At 54.7% G+C, this 11,052-nt stretch overlaps 1 protein-coding gene across 4 annotated transcripts; it reads right to left on the bottom strand.

Annotated features, from left to right (window-relative positions):
• Positions 1-646: 646 nt before the first annotated feature.
• Positions 647-10,797, bottom strand: Prrt4 (proline rich transmembrane protein 4). 4 transcript variants are annotated; one of them, XM_078040277.1, is made up of 6 exons: positions 10,393-10,796; positions 8,522-9,245; positions 8,333-8,437; positions 7,858-7,983; positions 2,070-3,007; positions 1,274-1,752 (listed from the first exon to the last, which is right to left on the bottom strand). In XM_078040277.1, the coding sequence occupies exons 2-6, from the start codon at positions 9,168-9,170 to the stop codon at positions 1,417-1,419; spliced, it is 2,154 nt and encodes a 717-aa protein (XP_077896403.1). In that variant the 5' UTR covers positions 9,171-9,245; positions 10,393-10,796; the 3' UTR covers positions 1,274-1,416. The 4 variants fall into 4 exon arrangements, with proteins under 4 accessions (XP_005319477.1, XP_077896401.1, XP_077896402.1 ...); XM_005319420.5 differs by having other exon boundaries at positions 647-3,007; positions 10,393-10,795; XM_078040275.1 differs by having other exon boundaries at positions 647-3,007; positions 10,646-10,795.
• Positions 10,798-11,052: the final 255 nt, after the last annotated feature.

Here is an 11,052-nt window from a genome sequence, read left to right as displayed (position 1 = left end):
GGTGGCCGGATGTGTTTGTGGCTCTCTGCACTGTGAATTCTGCTTTGGGTGCTGGGCTGGGGCTGAGGCAGGGGAAGAGGCAGTCAGTGGAAGACAGGCTTTTTCCGGGGAGAATCTGTGCCTATGGGGGATGACAGATCTGCAGGGGAGTGGATAAGGTGGTTGTGAGCCCAGTTTCAAAGAAGCCCTCTTGGTGGGTAAAGAAGGCAGTTTTCTCTTTGTGAATCCCAGGCTGTTTGACAGTGGTTGGGGGACTGCTCCAGATTCTGGCTGGGGGGTGATCAGGCCCTTTTACATGTGTATCAATGTTTCTATGAAGGACTTTATCCCTAAATAGTCCCTAGCCAGTAGTTCACTAAGCCCCAAAGCCAGGCTCCTAGGAATCCAGGCATTTCCACCAAGACTGAGAGTTCCTCCCCAACCTCTGAGGACTACATTTTTATCCCTATGAAAAAACCACTTCTCAGAGAGTCAGAAGGATCTTCAAGGGGCAGCTCCCAGGACCCCCACTCATCCCAGCCATGGGATAAGATTCCTTTCTCTTACGTGAAGGTGCCTGGTTCTGAGGCAGACGCACCCCACTTCCACTTCTGGTAGAACCACTGCTTCTGTAGTGCCATTTCAGTTTTTCCAAGAAGGTCAGAACTTTCTCCTCTGAAAATATTTTATTGATAAATTAACTCTGAAAGTGTTTATCTCCCACCCAACTGCTATAAGGTCTCCAGGATGGGCCATGGACCCTTCTGTGAGGAAGGGTCTGATGGAGAACAGGGAGTCTCACTCTCCACAGAGGTGGGGTTTCTGGGCATGGCAAAGGTGGGTATGGGGCAGAGGCAGGGCCCCAGGTCTTCTGAGGACAGTTCCTCTCACTCAGCACCAGAGTGGGAAGTAGTGGTCAGAGGTGGAGCACCTTGGAGCTTTATTGCTGGCACAGGCCAAGGATAGTGAGATTCCTGCTGGCCTAAAATTACAGCTGAGGGCATCTGAGCCCAGGGCTCCTGAGAAGATGGCACTGAGTCCCAATCAACAGAGCCCAGCTGCTGACCCACCCACCCCCAGGAGGAGGAAGGAAGCAGGGGAGCTATCTGATCCAGGCAGGATTGGGGAAAAGGTTACAGTGTGCAGGTCTTGGCCACAACAGGCACCACAAAGGGGCCCATGGGCAGGGCAGCGAAGTGGCTGCCCCTTCACAGGTCTATGGTGTCGCTCCCCACACTCAGCTCGTCGATCTGTCGGCAGGCATCCAGGAACTGCTCTTGCAGTAAAACCTCCTCGGCCTGCAGCTCAGGGGCAGGCTCTGGGGAGTCGCGGGAGGGTGGGGACAAGGCCTGGTAGGATCCGGAAGCCGGGAGGCTGGGGCTGCTTCCTGAGGGCCGCGGAGGACTGAGGACGCAAACCAGTGGACAGCGCAGGGGCCTATCGGGGCTGGAACACAGCAGCATGGACGAGCTGTCCCGCGAGAGTCCACACAGAGAACCCGAGGAGGCGCTGCTGCCGGCGGGCCAGGCCCCAGGAGAAGGGAGCTCCGGAGGCGCCGGGGAACTGGGGGTCTCCTCCGACTTTCCACTGGGCCCGGTCCCTGTCTTGGTTCCTAGCGAGGCTGTGCGATAGAGGCCGAGCCCAGGCAGAGCTTCCCCGAAGGCAGGGCCCTGGAAGAGACCGGGAGCCAGCAGCGCCTCGCTGCAGAGGGCCTCCTCGATGCTGCGCCGCAGGTTGATTGGGGAGGGCGGGCGGAAGTCTACGGTGCAATCGCTGCAAGGGGAAGAAGCGGGGGACTGGGCCGAGTTGGCCGCGGTGCCTTTGAAGCCCCGGCAGCCACCTCCCTGGAGTAAGAGGTCTGGACCAGGCCCTGCCAGGGCGCACAACTGAAGCAACTCGGCGTCGCCACGTGCGAAGGCGCTACCCAGAGGCTCCTTGTCTGGGGGCCCAGTGACCCAGCCCCCCGGCAGGAGCGGAGCCGCATGGCCCGGGGACAATCGGAAGAGCTTAGCCCAGCAGCGCGGAGGCACGCGGGGACTGCAGAGAGCGGGGTAAAGTCCCAGCAGCGCCAGCGGGAGTGCGACACCCACCTCGCCCAGGCGCAGGCCTAGCTGGAAGGCCCACCAGGGCCAAGGCCCCTCTAGGCCAGGTTGGCCTCCATAACCTAGGGCGTGAAGAACCTCGTAGCCTTGCAGGGCTCCGCTCAGCAGCCCGAAAGTGCCAGCCACCGGGGCAGTGCGCGCCGCGCGCCGCCAGGACTCACGGGGGGCGAAAGGGCTGCGCGCCTGCGGGACAGGGGTAGATCCCTTGAAGCCAGACCCTCCCAGGGGCGCTCCAGCCCGCCGCCGCCGACCTCGCCAGCAGGAGAGAGCCAGCAGGAGCCCTGAAAGGAGGGCGGCAAGGAAGGCGTGCAGCCCGCGCGAGGCGAGCCGCAGGGGCCGCAGCGGGCGATGTGCGGCACTGCCAAGTGCAGCGGCGGCTGACAGCCCCAGCCCCAGAAGCAACAGCGCGGCCAATCCGGCGGGGCACCGCGGCGGGCGAGGCCGAGCCAGAAGCAGGCAGGCCAGCCCCAAGCCGGCTGCCAGGCAGGGCAGAGGAAGGTCCTGCAGCAGCAGCCAGGCCAGCGCCGGCAGCCGGTCCCGGTGCCCATAGGCGTCGTAGAAGAGTGGAAAAGCCCGCGTGGTCCCCGCAGAGAGCAGCAGCAGGTCCAGCAGCGCCAGGCAGGGGGCGCCAGGCGGGCAGCGCCAAGGCAAGAGGGCCAAAGCCAGTAGTGCGAGCAAGGCCACCAGGCCAAAGAGAGCGCCTGCCCCATACACATGGGCCTCCCAGGCCAGCCCCCAGTGAGCTCTGGCTTCTGTCCAGTCGGCCTCCAGGGTCAGGAAGAAGAGAGGCAGCGGGGAGGCAGGAGGCTGCACCTCGTGGTCAGGTAACTCTCCCACACTGCAGGACTCTGGCCCACATTCTGGCTGCACTGAAGGGTTCCCAAGGCTGGCAGGAGATGGGTCATCAGAGGTGGGGATGGTGGGGTCTGTGGGCAAAGAACGTTTTGCTAAGGCAATTGTATAGTCCCACCCTCCACCCACAGACCTCAACTAAATGCCTGAATATCAGTTCAAGAGTCCATCAAAACACCCAGGATGTCATCATGTATAACAAATTCAAATAAACAAGTAATATAAAAAAACACCGCGGATGTCCTTGTTCTATAGAGGAGACTTTAGGACTTCTTGGTCTCACATCCTCCCCTCCCCCATTCCAACCCCTCAGGCTGAAGCTTCCTCATCCTTCCCCCTTTCCCTCTCTTATGTTTATTTTCCTCCAACATTCTTTGATTCTACTGGGGAAAAAAGTGTTTGTTTGTTTGTTTCTTTAAGAAATTACAGAACTTTACTACAACTGGAAGGAATAGTGGATGCCCCCTCTAGTACAAATCCCCCATCAGAAAGGAAGTTTTATGATAACAAAGATTTTTTGTTCCCTGTGCTCACATCTGAATCTACATGCCTAAATGGTTTGTGGTATCTAGTTGACAGTGGGCAGATATCCATTGAATAAATGAATTCTCATTTGCCAGATAAAGATACTGAGGCTCTGTAGAGAGATAAAATGACTTGTCCAAGGTCAAAGAGTGGCAATGACAAAAGAGATGATGTACCACTAGAATCCAGACCTGAGCACCAATCTGAGCCCCTTTCCACTCCAAAGCCTCTTCATAATTCTTGTCTGCTTATCTCTTGTTTTGCACCCCTGACTCCTAATTCCTACCTTGGTGGTAGGAGATACTTCTGACCTTTTCAGATATTCTCCCATATTCTCATTTCAAGGAACTGACATGCATACACACACAGAGCAGGGGAAGAGAAAAGACTCTCTTGTCCCCAGCACCTTGAGGAAAACACTATTCTTATTACTACCCTTCCTGCCAACCATACCTCAATCCTCAGCCTACCCATGGCTGTGGCCCCACAAAGCCATTGGTCTAAGACTCAATATAGATGGCCCTTTGGTTCTCTGCCTTTTATAGAAGGTGACATTGAGTTGGACTACCCTGGGTCTCAAACTCCTAGAAAGGAGCAACTGGGGAGTTGTTAGCAGGATAAGATGCCATCTGAGTAAGTGAGTCTCTCTGTGTCCAACATCTTCCCACATCTCTCAACAGAGAGGAAGTCAACTAAGCAGGGAGAAGTAAGACCCTAGTTCTACCACTTCCTTAGAGCAAGAGAGGAACTCAAACGAATTAGATTCTTGCCACGGCCAGGTCACAAGGAAGATGCTGGAAGCTGACCCCTCCCTATCACTATCTCACAGGCTTGAAGCAACTACATATTCAGGTTAAAATGAAGGAAGAAAAGATGGTAGTGAAGGATGTGGACAGCCTGGTGGTGAAGGGAAAGAAGACTGGGCACAGATGGGAAGTGAGGGAGCAGTGTCTTCTATGGCTCACACTCCTGCCTCAACTGTTCGACCAGGTCCCAGCTGAACAACACAGGAAAATTCTGGCTTTCACTGGGGACATGAAAGGCACACAAGTTCTAAGAACAAGGAAAAGGAGTAGGGGGCCAGAAAGCTTCTCTGGAGAGAGGGGAGGGGAAGATGAAATTGGTCAACTAGAGAGACAGAGAAGGTACAGCCAGAAAACTAAATATAGCAAATGGCAGCATACACCCTGATTCCCATTTGATCACATTTCTCAAATAAGAAATAGGTAAGAGCGCCACTACATAAGATAGTTACAATGACAAAAGAGATGATGTATGTAATATTCTTAGGAGTACCTGGCATGAAATAATGTTCAATACAAGCTGGTGGTCCATATCATTATTATTGGCTAATGTTCATCACTGATCAATCATCAGTTTGTATTTGTGTAAATGTGACCATTCCTGGCCTCACACTAATTCTTGATTTACCTAATTAAAACTGTTGTTTTTAACATCCTTCGCATATCCTAAGCTTGCTTAGAAAGACAACAATTAGTGGAGTGAAGATCAACATACTGTCTCAGTTTATGAACTCTATTTGAGTTAAGGACTTGACCATCCCAGAACACTCAGGAAGACTGTGGCCATCAGTTAAATGAGAAACCACCCAGCTAGGAACAGATAGCTTGTTAATCAGGAGAGGGCATCAGTCTGGCATTGGCAGGATCAAATAAACACATTCCCTTGTCCCTCATTCCCTGGTCCCCTCTGATGTTCTGGCCCAATGCACTACTTCTGGTCTTAGTCACTTTGCAGTGACTGAGATCCTACAGCAGCAGCCAGGTCAGTGCTGGTAGCCTTTCCTTAGTGGGCTCTACAAAGAGGAAGGGAGGTTCTGCCCCAGCCTGTCACCCCTCACCCTCTCCTCATTGCTCACTACACAGACAAATGCAGCTCTCAGAGGTCAGCTCCACTTCATACTCTTCCATCTTCACCTTTGCCCTCTTGTGGGCCACAGGAAACCCCATCTCCCATCTTTGTCCTCAAGCACTATGGCAACTAGAGTAAATTTCAATGTTTGTAACAATCCAGGGAAGGAATAAAAGCCAGAAAATAGGCAAAGTATGGGGACTGCTCAAGTGTCTGAGAGTGAGTTCTGAATTAGGAGCATTGTTTCCAGGGGTCAGAGCATTCTTAGTACATTCTAAGTGAGCCAGGCAAGGGTGGGGACAGGTAGGAGAAAATCCAACTTCTACCTTTGAAGGATCCACTTAACCTCATTTTCTGTCTCCCCATTTGTGGCTTCCCCAGAAAGAGCCTTCAGTTTCCCCCCAGAAGATAGTAACCTTCTGATTCCCCCTTCCCAGGATCCCGCTCCTAAACAGGGCACCCCTCCAGGGAGACCCCACTGTGACCTGTAGCCCCTCTTCACCTCAGGGGTGAGGGAGGAGATGGGATGTCAACGTGAGTAATCTGTGAGGCAGGAGCTGACTGGGGAGGGGGGAGGGGAGGGGAGGGACAAGCTCATTCATGGAAGAGTCAGGCCTGATTATCCACCAGCTGCCCAGATCAAAGGGCTGGGGAATTGCATCTCCATCCTGGATGCTGTAGCTCATTTAGTGGCCTGGCCTCATCCTTCTCCCCACACCCACCCCAAGGATCCTGGAGAACTGATAAACATTGTAGCACTGATACTCGAAATATTTAACAACTAGGATGGAGCAAATGCTGGCTGCGCAGAACAGAGACCCACCAGGGTACTCCAGGAGTAAAGGCAAGCACTCAGGGAACTGAGGTCAGGAGGGACTTATCAAATAGTCTAAAAATCCTTCCATATGTTAGGACCTATAAAACTGTTGGGTTGTGTATGGGCTAAATACAACTCAGTTCAAGGTGAAGGAAATCTAGTACAAGGAAGACATAGGAGTCCAAGGTGCAAGGTTGATGACACCTAGTTAAGAAAGATCTTAGAGGAGACACAGAAAGACTCCCTTTGTTCTCTGTTTGAAAGTGCTACATATATATGCACGTGGATTTACTCACATGCACGCACACACTCCCACGTGAGTGAAATCCATTGGTCTTCTCTCCAGGAGGTCCTCCTGGGTTTATCCAGGAGGTACAGCCAGGAAGAGGCCAGGTTCCTGCAGCCACCAGTGAGGAAGGGGGTGAGGGTGGGGCTGCCAGCCTGCCGGGTGAGGCTGCCTCTGATACTGTCCAGACTCATTAAACCTGCCTGGCCAGCACTGTCACCCAGGCTGACAGACTGCCAGCCAGCATCCTTCCCCTGGGGCACAGAGTTGCCCCCCTCCCACAACAGTTCCTATTGCTGCTGTACACTGGCTAGACAGGGGAGAAGTCAGTTCCTCACCCACCACTTAGGGAGTGCTGTTACAATGATTGGAGGGAACCAGAAATTGGGGTTTTGGTGTTAAGTCTGGGGCTGGCAGAATCTGGAGGACCAGGGGTATCCATGGCTGAGCCTAGTATGGGATGGCTGAGGGGCTTCACAGGCACAGTAACCCTTTGCAGAGCCCTCCCCAGGGCTCCTGTGACTTCATCTTCCCAAGCACCTGGGCCATCTGCCCAGTGAGTTTATGTGTGATTCCACAATAGCTTGGGGCCAAGGCTGTGATATCTTCTGCAAGGTAGGGTCTGGAAGTATATGTGGGGTACAGAAGCAAGGTTAATAGCTATAACTATATGAACTTCTACTTTGTGCCCAGCAGCATGCCAAGAGTTTATGTTATCTGGAAACTTCACAATATCTTGGCAAAATGAGTACTATTACTAAACCTTAGATATATGAGAGAAGTTAGGCTCAAAGGGGTAAACACTAACCTGCCCAAGGCCAACCAGCTAGTTTTAAGTATGTAAAGGGATTCAAAGCCAGGTCTCAAGATGTCAGAGTCTGTGGTCCCTCCTCAGTATCACATACCTGTCTAGATGCATGTTCTGAAAGGCTCCCCTAATCAAAAGTGGCATCTGTCTACTCACAGTCTCCTCTTCAATGTCTTCCCAATGAAGAGCCCAGCTCTGCCCATATCTGACAGCATGTCATGTCAGATCAAACAGCAGAGGAGACAGCCCAAAGTTGGTGTTGAGAGGGGATGCAGAAGTAGGCCAGGCCACCCAGAGTGAAGGGTGGGGTAAGTGGCAGTGCAATAGAAATCATGAAGGAGTTCCTGTACTGTTTGGCCTGACCCATCTGTCCCCATCCGATTCTGCCTATGACTGCAAACCTTTCAGAACATTGTAACTTAACTCCATGTGGGATCTTCCCTGGTAACACTTGTTCTCAGACAATTTGTGTAGATTTCTCCATGATGATGATGAAAAGAATGATGATTATGGTTATAATATCAATGAAATAAAAGGGTCTGAGAACACTGAGAGTGACTAGCATGTAGTGACACTGAATAAATAACTGTCAAGTTCAAATGAATTGTATACTTACCACGTTGCATCAGTGTTGTTTCAGTTGAAGCAGAGCTTAGGGAAGTATCTGGGTCCAGCAGACTTGGGCTTGAGAGCTTCCTTTCCAAGGTAGGTAGGGGTGGGGACAGAGTACTGCCAAAGAACCCTGCAACAGGAACACATAAGGCCTACCTACACCAAAAATTGTGGCCTTTGATGCTTGAGAAAAAATCCTGCCCTTCTGAGGATCTTGCCCTAAGGAAGTCACTAACCTAGGAATTGTAGCCACATACTAAGCTGATGTACAATTTGAACTAAACTACAAGTGCCAAGCCAGAGTCAATCTGGCAAAGAATATGTTTCCTTGTGGAGCAGTAGTCCTTGTCCTAAGACCTGGGAGAAGCATTACAGGTCTCCCCTGGGCAAAGAAAAGGAGGTATTGGACAGGCCCCTACCATAGCACCTGACATGTAAAGGGTCCTATAAATGTATGTTGAAAATAAATGAACACTCACCTGGAGAATCTGACACTTTAGAAGCAGAGCTTGGGGATATTGTTGTGCCTGGGGGGTTCAAGCCTGAGAAGTTCCGGAGTGGGGACAGAGTAGTGCCAAAAAACCCTGCAAAAGGAGTGCAAGCTGAATCTGCCTCTTAGTTACCAGGGGGACCCAGCAGAGACTCTCCGCAGATGGGTGGGTGCTTACCAAAGGGTCCCAAGCGCCCAGCAATCTCTGCCAGGCTGGCTCGAAGGCTGGGCAGCAGGGGTAATGTTCGATGTCCAAGTGTGGGGGCTGCACCCGCTCTCAGTGCCACATCAAACTTCAGCTCCAGTTCGCTCTGGTGGGGCCTGGGAATACTAGATGGAGGTGCTGTCACCGTCAAAGCAGTGGCCCAAGTCACAGTGCCCATCCTGGGCTGATAGGGAGCAGTGGGACGGTCGGTGGGCCCAGAAAGTGGTGATGTGGACTCAAGAGTCAAGGAGGAGGCCCAGGGCACAGAACTGCCTTCAGCAGAGCCCCACTCTGGGGGAGAGTTCCTGGGGGAGCCCACCAGCAGTTCCCAAATGGGATCAGTCCTCGGCACACTGGCAACCTCTTCTGATTCCTGGCCTGGCCCAGGAGACAGAGGCTGGGTCTCTGTGACAGGGCTCCCCCAGACAGCAGCTGGTCCCCGAAGATGAAATTTGAAGTTAAGTCCCAGGTTGAGGGACAGCATAGAGGCCTCACTTTGAGGTGGCGGGGTCAAAGTGGTTAGAGAGGCACCTGGGATGGAGGAGGCAGGCTGGGGGCCCACAGGAACAGCAAGCAGGACCCAGCAGAACAGGCCCAGCCCAAGGCAGCCATGCCCTGCCATGGCCCCACCTGGCCCCCTGGGGTGGCCTGAGTAGCAAGGGGCTCAGTTCTTCAGCACCTTTTGAGTACGAAGGTCCTAGAGGGAGGAGAGGCCTTGTGAGCCCTGGCTGCTGCCACCCTCTCCCTTTCCCAGGATCAGACATCCCAGATAGAGGCTTCTGATCACCGAGAAGCAGGTGGGGTGGGGCGCAGGATGCAAAGTGTTCTGCCTAAGTAGAGAGATATGATGGCTCTTCTTGTCAGCTCTTTCCTGTACCTTCAGGCCCTATCACAAATCTCTCCCCTGCCATCCCTCACCCCCACCCCAACCCTGCACATTGAGAATTGGGTTCCTCAACATAGCCAGAGGATGGGCTTAGGCTTCCAGATGCAGACTCTTACCCTTCTTCCCCCACACTTTTGTAGAGCCTTCCTACAAAAATTCAGAAGCCTACTGTGCACCAAGCCCCCTGCTGAAAATACAGCTGTGAGCAAGCAAACCCTCATTCTGGGTTAGTTCTGACCCCCACCTCTGGCCTGATCTGAGATACCACAGAAACGCTGGGCCCCCAGAGGGGCACAGGCCTGCTGGATCTGGCAGTGGCAAAGGCTGCTGGGCTCTGCCAGAGTCTCTAGACTCAGAAGCTCCCTCCTCTCACAACCCTTTCCCCTTCCGGGGCCTGCCTGCTCCCTTCCCCAAGACCCTAGAAGTATTTGGAGGGAAGGGTAGCTTGGCCATTACTGGCTCCCCAGGGAAGAAGGCCAGGCAAGCAACCTGGGTAAAGGGCAGCAGCAATAGATTCCCAGTCCCTCCCCAGGACTCTCCCCACCGGGAACACACATCTGATGGGGGGAGGGAGGGTGAACCAGGGACACACGTGCACCCGGCACCCTTCCATCACGCACACATAGCCACACCTAGCACCCGACACACTCACCCACTCACCCTTCACACACCCCTGCACACATGCACACACATTCCATCCTGCCGAGCCCCCTGTCTCCTACATGGGTTCAGATCCAAGCGCTGTAAGCTCCTACCTCCCCTGTCTAGCTCTCCCTCTCTCACACACACAGCATATACAGTCAGAGAGGCACACACGCCCCTAACACACATTGGCACTGTACATACACACATCACACGCCGTCATCCCCCCACGCCCCTACACACCCACTACCCCTCGAAGGCACACATGTACACACACAGCGCGCACACACGTACACACTCCCCAGTCTGGACCGACCTGCTCCTGTCGCTCGCTCCCTTAGGCAGTCTCCTCCGCCTAGCCCCCCCAGAAAGGGCGGTCGCGGCGACCCCGGCGCACCCTACTGGGCAACGCTCCGCGGAGTCTCGCGCCTTCTCTCCGTAGAGCCCGGCGCCAGGACTGGAAATCGGGTCCCCAGCTCTCCGACGCCCCCTCGGCTCGTCCAAGTGACCGCAGCTTCGCCGACCCGCTGCCCCCTGTCTGCCCCCGGCCCGGCCCGCAGCGCTCTCACCAGGCGGGCGGCCGGGCTCCGGCTCCGGCTCCGCACTCCGCGCTCCGCGCTCCCTCCCCACGGCACCGCCTCCTGGCTGCGAGCCCGGCTCCCCGGCCCAGCCGCCCGCGCCTGGCTCCGCGGCAGCAGCGCTCTGACGGCCCTCCCTCCTGGCTCCCGCGCCCTCCCCTCCTCTCCTCCCACCCGGCCCGCTGCCCGCGGTCCACCCCACACCCTGGCCGGCAGGCGAGCGAGCGCGCACAGCAGAGCTGAGCCGCGTCCGCGTCGGGGCCGGGGCCCCACGCGCGCTCATTCACCCATCGCCGCCAATCAACCGCGGTGAGCGCGGGCGCCTCGTTCTCAGCTTGCAGCTGGCAGTCACACACTCCCAGGGCAGCCCAGCGCACACATCTACATGCAAGCCATTC

This window comes from Ictidomys tridecemlineatus, chromosome 2, assembly GCF_052094955.1.
Source record: "Ictidomys tridecemlineatus isolate mIctTri1 chromosome 2, mIctTri1.hap1, whole genome shotgun sequence".
Classification (NCBI taxonomy): Eukaryota; Metazoa; Chordata; class Mammalia; order Rodentia; family Sciuridae; genus Ictidomys; species Ictidomys tridecemlineatus.
Note: the sequence above shows the minus strand (reverse complement) of the source record. Positions and strands in the feature narration are given on the sequence as shown.